Source organism: Procambarus clarkii, chromosome 25 (genome assembly GCF_040958095.1).
Source record: "Procambarus clarkii isolate CNS0578487 chromosome 25, FALCON_Pclarkii_2.0, whole genome shotgun sequence".
Lineage (NCBI taxonomy): Eukaryota > Metazoa > Arthropoda > Malacostraca > Decapoda > Cambaridae > Procambarus > Procambarus clarkii.
In genome coordinates this window covers 23,412,667-23,432,445 of record NC_091174.1, presented here as the reverse complement: position 1 = coordinate 23,432,445, position 19,779 = coordinate 23,412,667, and the positions used below count along the sequence as shown (strand labels likewise).

The window sequence follows — 19,779 nt, the reverse complement described above, 5'->3', positions numbered from 1 at the left end:
ACGAACATTACGCAATACAGTCCACAAGCAAGGGTAAAATCACTCTGGAGTCTGTAGCACATTCCAAACACCTTTGTTATTGTGTTAGTTTTAATAAATCCTTGAAAATAATGTCCATAAGTAACCGCCGACATTGCATAACTATCGAAAAAAAACATTCGATGTTTAACTTTATCAACATAAATAGCTACCCAATGTCCCATAGTTAATCTGCTATGTGATGGTAAAATATTAGTTATGAGAACAATAGGTTTTCTTGATGAGATATTTAAATGTTCTATTTCATCAGCATTATAACATCCTAGGTAGAGTGCTCGATCCCCTAGATTATTTTTTAAATTAATATTTATATCATTACAATTCATTATGTTTTTAAGCTCGCACGTCACACAGAACAGTTCTCTGTCCGTCGATGGATAGTACCCCGGTCGTTTCCCCAAACAGTAAAACCAGCCTGTTATATGTAACACCACCGCCAAACTCAAGCTCCATACGCAAGTTGCCAGATTTCTCCACAGGGAGGGAATCCTTTGTTTGAATGGTGGTTAAGTCAAAGGCGAATATCGATCTTCCCTTATTAAAAGTGTCATAGGCTAGAAGTGAATCACGCTCTAAGCCTAATGTCTTCAAAGTTTCGTAATAAAGGCGGGCATAATGATTGTCGAAATCACCACCAATTCGGTAAATTGCATTATTGTTCAAATACATGGCGATATTTTTCAGTTTTGCATTTTCAAAATATAATCCATTACCTTGGTGAAGGCCAGCGAAATAATTCATTGGCACAATTACCATGAATATCCTGTGAGGAATTACTTGCGCCCAAGGCTGATCAATTAAGAGACTAGTTTGATTCCCTGCTAGGACATATGTTTTAGAAATGGTTTTATTGAAAGTATAGCTTATGGGGTCGGGGGATGCTAACAGTGAGCTGTTTAAGGCTAGGTAAGCACTTGGGTATGGGAACACTCGTGTTACCCACAACTTAACATAATCCATATGCAGCCGATACTTAGAGCCATCGTCCACACTTGTATTTAGCACCCAAGCATGTGGGGAGAGCTCCAATCTTAGGCGCACATCTATATTATCTAATATGTATTGGTCTAGGGTTGTTACGTCCAATAGTAGGGGAAAACACATTGACAATCCTTTACCTTTTAAATCGGTCATAAATTTTTTATCCTTGGCGGTTGCCCCAGTAAAAAATGTATTAGTAAATTCGTTAGGGATTACACCATCATCACTCCAGTCCCTACGAAAGGCTCCAATCCTCCCCAAGGAAGACATTTTTGATGGAGGCATGGAGGTAATTAATTTAATAAACGACCAATAATTAAAATTAGAATTTGTTTCAACTACCTGCTCTCCTAAAAACACCTGAACACCTTTAAACATGGTATTTGACAACCCATTAACAAATTCCACATGGTCATCCTCTTCCAATTTTTGTGGTATCGTCATCTTTCGTTAAAGATACCTTAAAATCTATAACAATATTAGCTAGATCTAAGAAGGCGCCCTGGGTTCCGGGGATGCGGAATTCTAAGTAATTATCCCGCAAACGTTGATTAATAGGGAGGTTAACAGGTAGAATGTCTATTTGCTGTGTGGAGGCAATTGAACTCTCCACATTACGTATTCTGTTACTTCTAGGAAATTGGTCAATAATACTGGAAGTATAATATTCTACAGGGATTTTCAACCCAGCTCCACTAGCCTCCGCCATGATCTCCTCCGAAAGGTGAAGTATGACTGCTTACTGTAGTGAAAATACATCATTTTTATACCCAAGGGCTCGTTTACATTTATTATTTTTATTTTTTCTTCTCCTAGAGAGTCTTTTAATTTTCCCGCCTGCTACCAATTTCTTCCCCACAGTCTTAAGAGCATCAATACCGTGAGTTCTCAGAGCGCTCTTTACATCCCGTCTACCACTGGTTAAATCACCAAGAACATTTTTCCCAAAATCGATAGCAGTCGGCGTTACAGTTTTCATGAAAAATGGTATGGCTCGTCGAGCCAAGCCGGCTAAGGTCCCAAAAAAACCACCACCAGATCTGAGATAAGGCGTTTGGAATGTGCGTATGTCATTCATCGCTCCCCCCCTCACCCCGTATCTCCCAGAGAGGGGGGAGAAGATCTCCCCATACTCCTTCTGGGAGGGTGTGTGGAAAGGTACTCGCATCCCGACTCCTCTGCTTATAATAACCGATGATGTGGGTAAACACTTCTATATATATATATATATATATATATATATATATATATATATATATATATATATATATATATATATATATTTATATTTATATAGATTATATTGTTATACCTTAGGGCGGAGGTGTAAGACTACCGTAACCGACCTCCCATCTTCAAAACTAACCTTTCGCCCAAACTGATCTGTTATCTTAATGCTCACCTTCTCCAACGTGTTAGTATTTAATGTCTTGTACACTAGGGGATGAGCCCCTCTAGAATAAGAGTCATGATAATTGATTGCATCTAAGATATTTACAATTTGTCCCCCGTAACGATCCGGCTCGATGACGTCACTATAAATGAGTAAATAGTCACAACCTCCGTCATTGTCTGGGGGGAATGAGGCCACGATCTTTGAGGCTGCTGTAATGTCATCTGATTTTGCCTGATAAATGGTGTATTTGCGACTGCTGTCAAAACCAAGTACATTAGCTATTCTGTGTTTAAATTGAAGACTAAGAGAATATAAGGAACCAGTGCCTTCATTGTTAAGTGTAGAGGAAAGTAACACGCGCTCTAAGGATTGATCATAGGTGAGGATTGGTTCTCTTTCTGAGAAGTATATTTTGAAATCACCTCGGAAGCTAAGCTTCATGTCGGTGATTATTTGTCGGCTAAGCTCACTCGTGATGAATGTGATGTTTCTGGATAATATGTTGGTTTTGGGGGTGTAGGTGTAGATGAGATGTTCTGGGCTTTTAGAAAGAGTTCCTCGCTTAAAAGTAGCATAGACGTCTATACCAGACTCCCCCTCATCCTTGATGATAGCGTTAATTCGTCTGGGTAGGAGTATGTTGACTAAGGCCACTTCATGTTTAATGGAAGGGTTTAAATGTAGAGTGGGGATGGTGTTTGTAAATGCTGAACTTGTGTTGTTGTATATATCTTCTTGGTCGAGGCTAGTGAGGTATATGTAGTGTTCCTCGTCCATTGTTAAGTTATGTACTGACTGGGGTGGGAATAAAACATCATTACTTATATTTTATTTTATTAATCTACTAAGGAAATATTACTTTTAAAAGAACTACAACAGGGGGGGACTACATTTTGTTCCCCCATAACAAATTACATATAAAGAGCAGCAGCTGTTGGTACTGCTGTCGTCCGCTGCTGCCGCTGCCGCTGCTGCTGGGGGAGCTGTTGGTACCACTGACGCCGCTGCCACCGCTGACGGCACTGCTGCTGCTGCTGCTGCTGCTACCACCGCTGGAACCGTTGTAGTTGGTGGTACTGCTGGCGCTACCGTTACCGCTGCCGGCGATGATGGTACTGTTGCTGCCGCTGTCACCGCCGGAACTGCTGTAGTTGGTGGTACCGTTGCCGCTACCACTACCGCTGACAACACTGTCACCATCGTCGGTGGACCTGCTACTGCTACCACCACCGAAGCTGTTGTAGATGGAGGTACTGCTGTTGCTGCTGCTGCTGCTGCTGCTGCTGTTACTGACTGTGGTGGTGCTGGCACGTCTTCTTTGAGCGTTGATGGTTACAGCTTTCGTTGTTTTTTCGGTGATGAGGATAACAGGAATATTTCCTGTGACTCTCCATCGAGGATGGAGTCAATACGATGATTTGAGAGGGGGTCGAAGTCAATAGTGGTTTCGATCCGTCGTTTGGCCGTGCCAGATGTTGTGGGTGGGGGTGGAGCAGCGCTGGAGGTGGATGAGTACTCTTGTAGGTGTCTCTTCTTCCTGGGGGTGGCTGGTGGTGCTGGTGGTGTAGAACGAGAAGAGCTTCCTGGGGTGGTGGCACCCTCCCCCACCACTGCATCTAGGGTGATAGTTTTACTATCACCCTCTCCCCTGGGATCATCATTCGGGAGGGGTACCATCGATGGGGTGACGGTAGAGGGACGTTTGAGGATTACCAACTCCTTGTTATGCTTGGCCAGCTCAGCGTTGAGCGAAATGAGCATGGGCCCGACGTCCTTGTGCCAGTTGTCCATGCCATCACGGGAGGCCCCCAGCCCATGGGGCACCACCAGCCGAAACATGGTTGGAGTTCTTACCATGAGATTGCCAACCTTTGTTAGGGCTGTTTTCAGCCAAAACAGTCTATTCTTGGCAGTATCCAGGGTGACATTGGTGATGTAGTGGATGTCGGAGGAAGACTGCACTTGCTCCTGAGCTATAGGGTTGGACTCGAAGGGTGCTCCTGCACCGAAAGCGGAAATTAGCGCCACGATGGTGGGGCGGAAGAACAAGACTGGCTCTTCGACAATGTCTTGACCGTCGGAGGGTAGGGGAGCTATCTTCACCTCGATGTCACCCGGGGTAGACCGGTAACGTATTGTGGCCCTGTTGACACGAGTCAGTCCTTCACGTTCCACACGGGCATAGTTGTAACATTTCCAAATTACACTTGCCAGTCCATAGGGACGCACAACAGCAGCCGGGAGGTCATACACGATGACATCACCAACCCCAAAGGCGTGGGTGTCGGTGATGTCGCTGTCTATTGACTTAATGGACGATAAAGCCATGGCGGAGGGGCGGTTGAGAGGAACGGGGTAGAGTCGTCGTCAACTATGGTGACCGAGGGTGACGGTGGAGGCCTTTAAATACACCTGTGTCCCCCACCTGGAGGGGGGGGGGAGGGATGTATGGGGTGTGGCGTAGAGGCTGCCTTCCCTACCTTAAAAGTCCATACACACTCCGTCCAGTCTCGAAGGCTGTAATCTGGTCTCGATGTTGGAAGGTTAATTTTTCCATTTGCCATATCTCCGTCTGGATTTCCTGGGATGAATATTCTTCATAACGTTTCACCGTCTCTCCAAATGACTTAAAAAACCGTTCTGGAGGGGCACTCAACACAAGACGGTCATAACAATCCCACAATGCATATATCAATCTACATTTGTGTTCGACATACTTGTAGTACCGCTGAGTAGCAACCAACTTCTTTAATAAGGGAGATTTGTCTTCTGGGGGTGTAGCTGGGGGAGGAGTGGGTCTAGAAGCTTGCTCCATGGTGGATATGCAACTGAATATGGTGGTCTTTAAGATGGTCTTCATATAGGTCTTCAATACGGCTCCCAATGGGGTCTCCTATGGATACCCCTCCCCCCTTTTAACTGAGATCTAGCGCGATAATTACGTATGAGGGTTGGGTCTATGCCAGCCACCCTCAGTAAAACCCTTACATCTTCCTTGTCACTTGCCCTAAATTGCCCCTTTGTGAAGGCTAGAGTTTTAATTATATCTAAAATATTTAAATTTTGTACAGGCTTTAATAAATTTCCGCGACTATCCCACATCACCTGTTGGCTGTTTTGTCCAAACATGTTCAATAATGCTTTGACATGAGGAATTTCCTCAATTTTAAAATTCACATTTATTAAGTTGTCCAGACTTGGATTTTGGGGTGTGATGGTGGCTTTATGTGGAGTGTGGCCAGCAACAATTACTTGCACTTCGGGCGGGAGGATGGAATGTCCCCTTTTTTTATTTATTTTTTTTTTTAAAAGGCGATGGTCGCGCCGGGCAGCCCGCGTTTTTTTTTTTCTTTTTAAGGGTGGCGGCGGGCGACGGTCGCCGGGGGCCCCAATGTCATTTAAAGGGTGTGTGACCAGCCCCGCCCGTCTGGAGGTGCTACTACGGCAACACCGCCCACAGCCCGTTGTTGTCAGGTGGGAGGAAGGAGTGTCCTCTTCCCCCACCCCCCCATCACCCCTACCAGAGTCGCAGGTGGGTAGGTTACGGGCTCCCCCAATATTATTACTTGGGGTGGATTCGTTTTTTAAAGAGAAGGACATACTTTCACTACCATCACCACCGGGGGAGGGCAGACCCACAGCATTAGGAGGTGATGGTGAGTTCTTGTTTTTATTAAATAAATATTTTTCAGCTATGAATCGTGGTACCAGGCAATATTCTTTCACCATTTTATTCTCTCGTTACTTATTTACGCAATTACCTTATTAGGGAGGAAATTAACGATACAGCCAAAGGTAGCAGAGCTGCTAATATCGCCCCACCACGTCTGGAGGTCAGTATGAGCTTCTTTTTGTATAAGGGAGTTTTCTTACGCGCTACAGATCGTATGTCGTTCTGATATCTCTGTAAGCCATTAATTATCTGAGGTTGAACTGGGATGTTTCGTTTCAGAAAATTGGCAAAAATTTCACAAATTGATTCAATTTCCTGCCGTTTTAAAGCCTTGATTAGTTTATTCCGCTTCTTGGGTGATAAATTGTTTAATAAAAATAACAACTGATGATGTTTCTCTACGAGAGAGTCCTCTTGAACTGTCATTTTTTGTTAAATTTGACGATGTCTTGAGCTTTAATCCAGCTATTGGCAGAATCTGGGTACCCTCTCCACTTGACGAAATATTCTCTGTGTCCTTTCGATGTTTTCCTAGACTGTAATACCGTTACAGGAAAATAGTCTGGAAGGGATGTTGCAATCAATTCCTGCTCATAAAACATGCCACTGATCGTCTCGTTGTTTAAATCTTTGATTTTATATGTCGGGATTGGATGTGTTCTGTCAATATGTGACACTACAAATATTTCTTCTGTATTTTGGTGCCAAAAGCCTTTGTGAAATATATTCCTGCGCTTTGCCAATCGCACATGCTGTCCAAGGTGCAGCCGTGGACTGATGGCAGTTATGGAGGAGTCATTGTTTAAATACATGACCTTAAACTGTCTTCGTATATCTTCAATATTTTGCAACTTATGAATGGCATGAGGAGTATTTTTTAGCATCCTGTGGAAAGTGTGGTTGTACACGTCCACAACTTTAGGGAGGATGTGGGTGTATTTTAATGAATTAGCTTGAGTCATATAATGATACAGTTTATGTTTTAAAGTTCTGATGGCTCGCTCCACTATGCTAGATTTCATTTCCGAAAATACACTATATAATTTAATATTTTTCTTATTAAAATAATTTTGAACTGACTTGTTGTAAAATTCTCTACCTCGGTCAGTGAATATCCGCCTTACACCGAGAAACTGAGGCGTTTCCTCTAATATCTTCTTCAGAGCGACTAACACTTCACTCGAATTTTTTGTTTTTAAAGTTTGAGTCTGCATTAGGCGGGAATAAACATCGATACAAATTAAAATATATTTAACACCATTATTGTATTTTTGTAAACTACAAAAGTCCCCTAGGTCACAGGCAATTATGGTACGAGGTTTAGGGGCTAATATTTTCCGTCGGGGGAACCTAACTAAATTTCCTCTATGTAATGTGTAAGATCGCTCCCCATGGAGAAATTCCTTCACATCTGCAACACTAATGTTGGGGTCTTTAAGTCTGGCAGCCTTATACAATTTTTGAATTGACCCTGTGAAACCACCTGGGCTAGAAATGTCATTATAGATGCTTGTGAGAATTGTTCGTTTCTGTGTCGTTAGAGACATTTTTTTTTTTTTTGTTGTCGTTGATGATTACATTTGATACACAATTTCACAGTGGTCTTCGTTGGTGATGCTCGTTCGTAGTTGTAATGCCTCAGGAACCGTCAGATCGACCAATAAGTAACCATACTTGTTCTGGGATATTGCCCGACGGTATATTTCAACGAAACTACTAGTTGTTTTTCGCCCATATAACTGTCCACTTAAAATTTCAAGTTGGCTTATGTCTCTCTGCTTCATTAATATATAATGACTACAATTCAGAGTTATTGTCCTGGCGTATTTCCCCTGGGGAAACAAATTTTGACTAATTAGAATTACGGAAATATTACCGTGTCTCCCTCTTGTGAAGATATTGGCTATAATTGGACTCTGCATGGCTTCCAGGTATAAGTCATCAATTATATACAAAACTGACTCATTTGAAAAAGGATCTTTATACTCTAGTGGGTTAATCAGATCCTGGGAGACAGTAACCTTGTTTCGCAGAGAGGGAATGTTTGAAAGAGGTTGTTCTGTATTATTTGCAGATGACACTAAAATTTTTGAGAATTTTCCGTGGTATTTAACACATAAATTCCCCACTAGGGTCGTTTTCCCAGAATTACTGAATCCAGCTACAAATATTCTTGCTGGGTGGTGGAAAATATTAAGTTGCTCGTCTGTGACAGACGCACACTCCTCCATATTTTCCCCATAAATGGTTCAATTACCTATGGAGTGGTCGCTTATATATTCATATATATATATATATATATATATTGAGTGTGTGTGTGTGTGTGTGTGTGTGTGTGTGTGTGTGTGTGTGTGTGTGTGTGTGTGTGTGTGTGTGTGTGAGAGTGTGTGAGAGTGTGTGTGTGAGAGTGTGTGTGTGTGTGTGTGTGAGTGTGAGTGTATTCACCCATCAAGGGATGTGTCCCCCTCAGGACATAGCCAGTCCTCCTGATGTTTTTTTGAAGTAGAAGTCCCCTAGTGATGACCTCCAGACGAGAGAGAGAGAGAGAAAAAAAAAAAAGTTTTCTACAGCAGGCCTAACCCTTCTCTTACAAAAGGACTGAGAGGTGTTGTATGTGGCAACGTTGCCCCCCACGTTTCCGAGTCAATAAAAGGACGCTACACCTCCCCCACATCATGTATTATTGAATTGTGACCAAACCATCCACTCTCCTCCCCGTCTAGCCCGAGATGTAAGTAAATTAGTATCTATTTCATATAAGGGTTATATATATATATATATATATATATATATATATATATATATATATATATATATAAATATAAATATATTATATATATATATATATATATATATATATATATATATATATATATATATATATTTATATAGATAAGTAGGGGCAGGAATGAGAAGTGGAGTGATTTGAGTGCTGGGGGGATATATATATATATATATATATATATATATATATATATATATATATATATATATATTTATTTATTTATTTATTTATTTTAGGTAAGCGTGATCGTTATGTCTCGAGTTGGTGATATTTGTAGAATTTGTGGATGGGGGTCATCACATCTCTTCGTTCATAGGTGTTACACATGTTTCTTCTGCGGAGAAACTGTATGTGTACAGTCTAGTGGTGAACACAGGAGAACCTGTGCTGGAGGTATGACCGTATTTTATATATTTATTTATTCACTTATATCAAATAAAAAAAATATTAAGAAGGGTTTTCCCCTTCTCCATGAGTGTGGGAGAGAGAGTGTATATAAATTATACACTATTTCCTTCATTAGGTAAACGTCGCCAGCCCACCCTCCCTTCCAGAGAGGATGGCTTCTTGTGCTTTTTGTGTGGAAATACATCCTTGAGACCTCACCACACTTCCCCTTGTGATAATTGTGGGACCTCTGTGTGTGAGGACTTGACCTCTGAACATCTACAAACATGCCCCCGTGGTGAGTGAATAAACCCTCCACCTTTATTTCTCTTAAGAATCTTTTTTGAGAACTTATGTCATGGGGATTAGTGAGAGGGTGTTGCCTTTTTATTATTATTATTATTATTATTATTATTATTATTATTATTATTATTTATTATTATTCCTTTCCAGGAGCGATTCAGAGGCAGGTAGGGGAGGAACATGACAAAGCACAGCGTGACAATAACCCCTTAGGTGGAGGGGAGGGGGGAGAGGAAGCGATGAGTGATGATGATGATGGTGATGATGGTGATAGGGGTGACATCTCTCAGCCGGGCCCTAGTGGTCTTAGACCCCCTGTCATCAATAGACTTAATGCCCTAAATAGTGATGAAAATTCCCCAGATGAGGAGGATGCTATAGACACTCCACACTTAATTAATAGGGTGGGGGCTCTGGGGAATCTCTTTACTAGGCTGGAATATTCCATCCCCTCAGCCTTCGCCACAGACCCTATAGGACTCCTAAGCAACTTTAGGGACTATTACATATCTGAAATAGAGAATTACATGAATTCTCTTGGGGGACATGGCAATTTTACTTCATCATTAAAAATCCTCCTCGAGGTAAAGGTAACACTTTTGAAACAACGACTCACGGAAGATGATGACTTTAGAGAACACTTCATAACAACACCCGCTAGACTGGTAACTCTTGAGGATGTGGGTAATCTTATTGATAGCTGGGTGGCTTATATGATTACACGACTGGAAGATCTCCTTTCAGAAACAGAGGGGAGTGGTTTCATATTATATAATGTCGATTTCCTCAAAATCGTCATCTGTAATGCAAGTGTAAGGTCAGTTTTGGGGGATTATGTCCCTTATCCCCCATTTCTAAGGGGACGGCATGAGGTCTTCAACCCAAACCCGGCTGGTAACAATAAAACATGTATTATTCAGTGCATTGCTGCTTTTCTGGCGTCACAACAAGGGTGGAAGTGGAGACGTATAGGGAGACTTGTAGAGTCTCACTCTAGGGTTAGGAAAATGGTCAAATACGACAATTTATCCTTCCCTCTGTCTTGGGAGGATATCTCTAAATTGGAGAATAGAAATAAACTATCCATTTTTTTGTATTCAATACACAAACATACAGATGGCGTCTATCACGTCTCTCTTTGTCGTCGTGGTAGCAGACAGTACTCGATCATAGTTCCTTTATTGTTATTGGGGGAATCTCATGTGACCTTGATAAAAGACTTCGATAAGTTCCTTCGGAACTTTACTCGCAGCCACAAACGAAAGACAGTCTTCTGTAGAAACTGTCTCTCAGAATATCAAAATTCGTCTGAGCTAACAAATCACTCATCTTCCTGCGACATCACTCAGAAAATTATTTACCCTCAGCCTGGGGACACACTCCATTTTAAAAATACGGGGAAAGGTTATGCCCCTTCCCATGTGGGCTATTTTGATTTCGAGTGTGTCCTAAGCACTGAGGATTGTCTAGGTTCTGTTACAGCCATACATAGACCTATAGCATACAGCTATATAATTGTTGATAGGAACCACACTGTCGTTGATAAATTTACTTATTTTGGGGGGGACAGTGTTACTCATTTCATGCAGCGAGTTGCCACCAAATGGGAAATTATCAGATCTACCCTCCACCATTATGAAATAGACATGTCTCTTGAGGATATGATCCATTTTAGGAGACAGACTCACTGCCAGTTTTGTGAGCAGGTATTTACCCCCTCCAATTTCAAGGTTCAACATCATGATCACCTTAGGGAAAAGCTCAATTATATTGGAGCTCTATGTAATTACTGCAACCTCCGCCACAAGAATGCTCTGGAGAGTTTAGTTCTAATTGCCCATAATATGTCTTATGACATGGGCTTAATTTTGAGGGAGTTTACCATGGATTCAAATATTAAGAGCAATATCCTCATGAGACAGGGGACGAAATATCTTAAGGTGGAAATAGGGAAGCTTAAATTTCTTGATTCACTGGCTTTTATTACAGGTAGTCTTTCATCCCTAGCAAAGACCCACATTGATTCAGCCAGCCCCTTAACATTCACTCACTCAATGATAGAGGGTTTGCCCAAAAAGAGTCACCACCTACTCTTAAAGGGTAAGCAGTTTTTCCCTTATGAATATACCACAAAAATCAGCTGCTTTAATGACACATCACTCCCTCCTATTGAAATGTTCTACAGCTCCCTAAACAAATCAGGTATAACTTTGGACGAATATAGACATTCTAAATTAGTATGGGAGGCTACAGGGTGTAGGACATTAAAAGACTACCTCCTCATTTATTTGAGGTGTGATGTAGGATTACTGGCTGACATTTTTACACACCACAGGGCAATTCTAAATGATATATATTCTTTAGAATTGACACACTATTGCAGCCTCCCAGGGTACTCCTACGACTGCTTCCTGAAAAGTAGCAGAATATCGCTGGAGTTAAGTGCAGATGTGACGTTGCACAATCTCTTATCACAAAACATACGAGGGGGTTTTACAACTGCAGTTAGGAGTTATGTCAGAGCTAACAACCGCTATGTCAACCCATCTTTTAACCCCCAGGAGGATAGGTCTTCATTCTTACTTTATCTCGACTTTAACAGCCTCTATGGGAGTTGTATGACTAGGAAATTGCCCCATGGGGGACTAAGGAGACTATCATCTGATGAGATGAACTCCTTCATTAGCGGGGGGAAGATAATGACAGAACAGCCTTTCTCTTCTAACAAAGGGTACTGGCTCTTAATTGACACCAAACTTTTAAGACCCGAAATAGCTAGACTAACAGACGATCTGCCCCTTTGTTTACACCATAGGGGAATAAGTATGGAGGATATCTCACCATTTAGTAGGGGACTTCTGGAAACAAATAACATCACACACCTCCCCCCAAAAAACATCAAACTGGTTGGAGATCATCTCCCCAAAAAACATTATTTCATATCTCTTCACCTTTTACAACTATTTATTGAGATAGGACTTGAAGTGGAAACAATACATGCAATTTACGAGTTCCACCAGTCAGATTTTATGGCAGAATTTGTTAACACCAACGTTAACAATAGAAATGCCTCCAGCAGTAATGATAGGAAAACACTCTTCAAATTACTGACGAACAGTGTTTTTGGTAAAACGCTACTGAATCCAGCTCGTTATGCCATTGACACCAAACTAGTGACTTCAGCTAGGGCCTTTTTACGAGAGGTGAAGAATCCCCGCTTTAAACGAATGGTGCATTTAGGCGACAATAAATTATTGTCTGTCAGTTCCAGACCATTCATTAAAATTACTCATCCTAATTACATTGGGTTCCAGATTCTTGAGCTAGCAAAATACAGCTTGTACCATTTTTGGTACAGGGTACTTAAGAACCACTATTCAGATAGGGTACAACTGGTGTATAGTGATACAGACAGTTTCATTTTCACCTTACTAGCTGAAGATGTCTTTAATGAGATGGGGAAAGAACCCCTTAGTTTGTGGATGGATACGAGTAATTTTCCTGAAACTCACCCCTTGTATGATCCTTCTAAAAAGGGTGTTTTAGGGCTGTTAAAGTCAGAGGTGTCAGATAAACACATCCTTGAAGTTGTGGCACTCAAGCCCAAAATGTATAGTGTGCTTTTGCTTGACAATAAAAATTCCATCACCGCTAAGGGTATTCCCCGAGCTGTGCAAAGATCTTTAACACATAACCACTTTAAAGAGACCCTTCACAGTAATGGTGTAGTAAATACTTTTAATTACTCACAAATAAGAAACATAGGGGGGCAGATGGCAACCACATTCAATACTAAGAGGGGTTTAAGTGCATTTGATGATAAGCGCTTTTACCTAAATAAATACACTAGCCTAGCGTATGGTCACCCAGACATACCATCCGAGCCCCACCCCAACACCTCAGTCCAAGGAATGTCCACCGAGAGTGAAGGTGGTGACGTCATTGAACCACAAGGAGAGGAAGGACAACACCCCACCAGCGAGAGTGAACCCTATGACGTCAGCAGTCAGTCACCTGAGGGAGGCGCACTACATCCCATTCACTCTCTGGGAGATGATGAGTCATCATCTTCGTCCCAGGAGGAGGAGGAGGAGGGGGAGGAAGACCCCACAACGGACTTGTGGGCGAGAAGGAGAGGTCTTGTTAATAAATATTATGTGGGTGGAGATGACCTACAATACGACTATGTTTAACCCTATGTACTTTGATAATATAATCTATAAATCATCAGGATTATTTCTTTTTCTCCTTCTTTAAGTATAGAGGCTTAAAATATATCCAACTTAAAAACAACTAAGGGAGGCTGGTCCCTCTTACGGTACACTCAAGGTCATCAAGTATGAGGAGGGCTGGTGAGGGGGGACCGCCCCTACTGCGAGGATCCTGTTTTTACACCTGTCCCATAGGGGGAGGTGGGGGGGGGGGGGTAACTACCGCTCACCTGAGTGTTTATTATACAAATATACTGTCATACTTTTCTGTATAAATGAACATGAGCATGAACATAGCGACACATAATAGATACCTATCTTCACTATTTTACGATTGTTGCTGCCCCACACCTTGGGCGACCTAATATGGGGTGGCTCTAAGTGGCACCCCGCCTCTGATTTTCTTATCTGATTACCCTTCATAGGCAGCTACTTTACTGTAAATGAACATGATCATAGTGGCACATAATAGATACCTATCTTCACTGTTTTTTCGACTGCTACCACTCACACCTTGGGTGACCTAATATGGAGTGGCACTATGTGGCTCCCCGCTTCTGATTTCTTATCTGATCTCCATACATAGGTGGCACACAGAGGCGCATTCTAATCTACTCTCCACAGATCTCCAGTATCATCTTTTGATACTGGTAATGGCTCGAAAGGGCCACCACTTACGGGCTATTCATGCCCGTGCCACCTCTTGGGTGGCTTAATCTTCATCAATCAATCAATCAGAATATGTACAGACATCTCCCGTCACGCAGGGTACAGTCGCACCTCCACAGATCTCCAGTATTATCTATTGATACTGGAAATGGCTCAAAAGGGCCACCACTTATGGGCTATTCATGCCCAAGCCACCTTTTGGGTGGCTTAATCTTCTCTCTCTCTTCCTCATCACCACCGGGAGACATCTCCCGTCACGCTGGGTGCAGTCGCACCTCCACAGGTCTCCAGTATCATCTATTGATACTGGTGATGGCTCAAAAGGGCCACCACTTACGAGCTATTCATGCTCGTGCCACCTTTTGGGCGGCTTCATCTTCATCTTAACATATTCACAAGGGAAACATCTCCCATCATGCAGGGTGCATTCGCACCTCCACAGATCTCCAGTATCAGCTCTTGATACTGGTAATGGCTCAAAAGGGCCACCACTTACGGGCTATTCATGCCCGTGCCACCTTTTGGGTGGCTTAATCTTCACCACCATCTTCACCGCTGAAATTAGCACCATTTGGTCACCACTTGGTCCGGGAGACATCTCCCGTTACGCAGGGTGCAGTTGCACCTCCACAGATCTCCAGTATCAGCTCTTGATACTGGTAATGGCTCAAAAGGGCCACCACTTACGGGCTATTCATGCCCGTGCCACCTTTTCGATGGTTTAATCGTCATCTTGGACACATTCATGGGAGACATCTCCCGTCACGCTGAGTGCACTTGCACCTCCACAGATCTCCAGTATCAGCTCTTAATACTGGTGATGGCTCGAAAGGGCCACCACTTACGAGCTATTCATGCCCGTGCCATCTTTTGGGTGGCTTCATCTTCATCTTCTTCATCTGTTTAAAACACGGGAGACATCTCCCGTCACGCTGGGTGCAGTCGCACCTCCACAGATCTCCAGTATCATCTATTGATACTGGTGATGGCTCAAAAGGGCCACCACTTACCAATTCATGCCCGTGCCACCTATTGGGTGGCTTCATCTTCATCTTAACACATTCACAAGGGAGACATCTCCCATCATGCAGGGTGCATTCGCACCTCCACAGATCTCCAGTATCAGCTCTTGATACTGGTAATGGCTTAAAATGGCCACCACTTACGGGCTATTCATGCCCGTGCCACCTTTTGGGTTGCTTAATCTTCATCATCATCATCAGCTGAAATTAGGTATTAGGTAGCAGGTCCTGGCAGCGGGAGGGCGAGACCCTCGGAGCTGCTTGGCTTGTTCCACATTACATCTACGGGAATTTACGACGTTAATTTTGTCTGGAAATTTATTTTGCTAATAATTTTTAAGCTACAATTTGAGAGATCTGGAAGTCTCGTTGCCAGCAACCAATATGGATGCCGGACACAATATTAGTTTACTAATGTCTGGCGAGAACCCGACGCCAATGTCCCGGGAACTGGACATCCTGCAGAAGGACCTGGACACCCTCTTCCTCATTGTGTTCGGCATCCTCATATTCAGTAAGTACCAAAATCTGTGTTTTCTCTCTTTTTTCAAGTATTTAAACATATATATGGCACCTATTTCACATTTTGTATATTAATAAAATAGTTGTATAATAGTACAATAATCTGTGTGTTAGATTTTGTTTTATTATGCTTAGAATAATGTATTTGGAATGCAATTTGTACTTTTGACTAACATTTGTTTATATTTCAGTCTTGCAGACCGGGTTCGCATTCCTTGAGGCAGGCTCCGTAAGGTCCAAGAACACCACCAACATCCTTCTCAAGAACATGCTCGATGTCTGTAAGTTATCAAACACCTTCGTTATTTGTTATCGTATCTGGCTTATGTCTGGTGAACCAGCACATGATTTTCTTATTCCTATCTCATAGCTAAAGTACGCTCTCAATGTATATAACTTTGCCGACTCTTGTATTCCTGTAATTTCCTGCTTTTGCTTTTCCATCTGCTGGTGTTATATACTAAATTGTTCTCTGTATTTAACCGACTTCCTCCCACCAAGCCTCACGTAGTAATAATGATATGAATTCCACAATCGTCCCCACCCTGTACTAACTATCTGCCCTGTTACTCTCCCCAGTCATTGGTGGCATAGCGTACTGGCTGGTGGGGTTCCCGCTGGCGTTTGGAGGCGGGAACAGCTTCTCTGGTACAGAGTACTGGGCGTCGTACGGGCTGTCGGACGAGCACCTGGCCTTCTGGTTCTTCCAGTTCGTCATCGCCACCACAGCCTCCACCATCATCTCGGGGTCGATGGCTGAGCGGTGTGCCTTCAATGCTTATCTCATCTACACGACCGTGCTGTCAGGTGGGTGTGAAGCCTCTTTCTCTCTGTAAAGTATGTTTCAAATTTAGCAGGCTACTTTACACTATTTTGTGGTCAATGAATAAATAACTTTACTCACTGGCGTTATTTATATAATTTAGATAATATTTGAGAGGAACCTTAACAGGGCAATCTTGAGAGAAAGACAATTTTTTAGACAATAATAGCCTAACACTGATCATTATAATTAAACTTTGTGTTTCTCAATAAATTTAAAAGGCAATGCAAACAATAATACATTTCCCACGGAATTAATAGATACATTACAAAATACAGCAGTGTTGGTACAGCTGTAGTGTGCCGTGTTTTAATCATGTTTGTGTGTTGTAACAGCTCAGTTATGATAATATTTGTGTTTGTACAGCTGTGGTGTACCCGGTGGTGTCACACTGGACCTGGTCAGACGTTGGCTGGCTCAAGACTCAACATTACCAGGACTTCGGTGGCTCTGGCGTCGTCCACCTCACAGGGGGCGTGGCAGCTCTTGTTGGGGCTGTAATTCTTGGGCCCAGAATTGGTCGCTTCGGACCCAAGGGCAAGGAGATACGTGGACACTCTGTGCCGGTATGTTCATAGAACAGTGGTAATATATTATCTGAAGTCATGAAGCAAGATATAAATATTTGTGGATTATCATGTTTAATACAAATATTACACGTCAAGGTGGAGGTGTAAAGTTGTGTTTGAACTTCCAGCTGGCAGCTCTGGGAGGCTTCATCCTGCTCTTCGGGTTCCTGGCCTTCAACGGAGGGTCCCAAGCGTCCATCAGCCACGAGGGTGATGCTGTAGCCATTGCCAAGGCTGTCTTTAACACTGTGATCTCGGCGTCTTCAGGAGGCATCGCTGTGCTCTTGGTGTACCGTTCTGTGCTGTGTGGGAGGGAGTCCACCTGGTCCTTCCTAATGGCCCTTAATGGTTCTCTCGCTGGCATGGTAAGTACCGCTCTGCGCTGTGTGGCCGAGAGTCCATCTGGTGCTAGTGTGATGGACTCTGCTAGCTGTATATTTTCATTGATAGACATTTGATTTAAATTTAATTATTATTATAATTAATTTCTTATCAAAATAGTTTTACTTACAATATGTCTGAGTTTGTTTATTCAATGCTTAAGGCCATATTTCCATGACAGGTGTCAATCAGTGCCGGGTGTAACGTTGTGCGGCCGTGGAGTGCCTGTGTCATTGGTACAGTGGGTGGATCAGTGTTCCTCGCCATCCACACTCTTCTGCCCAAGTTGAAGGGTACGTTACTGATTCTCTCGCCGCTCAGTTTTCTTAACTTTGTCTCAAGAAGGCAACAAGTAGCCAGTTTTATCTAACATGAGTGTGAAATATTTTAACTTTAACGTTATGTTCTGTAGATGGCATATACTTAAATAATAATATTTATAAAATTTTATATTATTGGGACGTGTACGTGCATATTGGGACTGTTGAGGTTGTGGATGTAAAGTTAATTAATATTTCTTCCACAGTTGACGACCCACTTGATGCTGTGGCTGTAAACATGGGAGGTGGGTTGTGGGGGCTGGTTGCTGTGGCCCTCTTCCAGGATGGTGGCATTGTGTACGGGGGCAGCACGGAGGTCCTCGCCTGGAACATAGTGGGGGCGCTGGCCATAGTGGCCTGGTCTGGTGGTCTCTGCTTGGTTATGTTTGGTTCCCTCAGGCTGCTCGGCCTCTTGAGGGTGCCTCCAGAAATGGAAATTGCAGGCAAGTGAAGTTAATACATAAAGTTTTCACTTTTGTATTATATAATTGATAATTGTTATATTTTTAGTGTTATGAACGCATTCATTATACATTGTAAATGTTTTATATCTCTAACAATATCTGTACGCCAGGAATGGACATCTTGAAGCACGGGGAACCAGCCTACCCAGCTGACGCTTGGCTGGAGAGCCAGTACGATGGATCCGTAAACGCTCAGAACACAAAGAATTCAAGTAAGTTGTCAACTAAGTTGCTTTTAAAGTTTTTGTATGTGATGTTTATTTCGTATTAATAAAATTCTTGATAGAAATTCATTCAGTTTTATCCACCATTCATCTTATCCATTATTTTCCAGATCTTCCACCCAACATGTCTGCCCCGGAAGAATTTGGTTTGACTAATTCCCAGGACCCAGCTCCAGTCCCTGGACACCTTGTATACTGGAGTCGTGCAGGACCAGTCCCATCCCACCTCTCACCCGTCGTGTCCCTCAACAACCACGAAGCTAACCACTTGAACTCCAACAATAGTGTCTCTGAAGCTGGCTTCACAGTCCGACTGGGAGACCATGATCTGCGAGTCCTCGTTGAACCCAGAGATCAACGTGGTCAAGATCCTCATTGTTACCCGAATGAGGCTTTTGATGAAACCTAAAGCTTTAAGATTCTCTTTTCTGTGTTATTACTTATGAAAGTATGTGTATGTTGTCATTACTTATGAAAGTATGTGTGTGTTTGTCATTACTTATTGTTATGGGTAAGGTTCATGTGTCTCGCAATAATTAAATAATAAATGTGGCCTTGTCTAGGGATTAAAGAAACGACTGCTTCACAAACACATCAATATACTTCATGAAGGGATAACAAAGAAACAATCAGACATATCAAATAAATACACACAGGTAGCCAAGAATCACCAGATATATTCTCATTTAATAAGTTTAGATAATATCTATAGGCACTGATCACTAACTTACCCGATATAAGAATATATGGGTAAGCAAATAATGGTCTAACCAGGCAAGTAACTATGTTAACTGAACTGAACAGGCACCTTTGACTTATCTTATGATTCAGGTCCCCCTCGGATAACTCCACCTATGCTACTGGCTGCCAAGTGTCCAGTAGCATGGGGCGTGGGGTCAACATATTACCAATTAAGGCCCAAATGAATATTTTTAGATACGTTGCTATCTGCAGCGAGTAATACTTATGAACATATTTATAAATACCGTAATATACATTAAACATAACTA

General features: G+C 42.4%; 1 protein-coding gene across 1 annotated transcript; it reads left to right on the top strand.

The window, feature by feature from the left end:
* Positions 1-15,850: 15,850 nt before the first annotated feature.
* LOC138368465 (putative ammonium transporter 1) lies at positions 15,851-18,532 on the top strand. The gene is made up of 7 exons (XM_069330982.1): positions 15,851-15,980; positions 16,180-16,269; positions 16,568-16,795; positions 17,178-17,377; positions 17,509-17,745; positions 17,943-18,120; positions 18,288-18,532. Exons 1-7 carry the CDS (start codon positions 15,851-15,853, stop codon positions 18,530-18,532), a joined length of 1,308 nt encoding a protein of 435 aa, XP_069187083.1.
* The last annotated feature ends 1,247 nt before the right edge of the window (positions 18,533-19,779 follow it).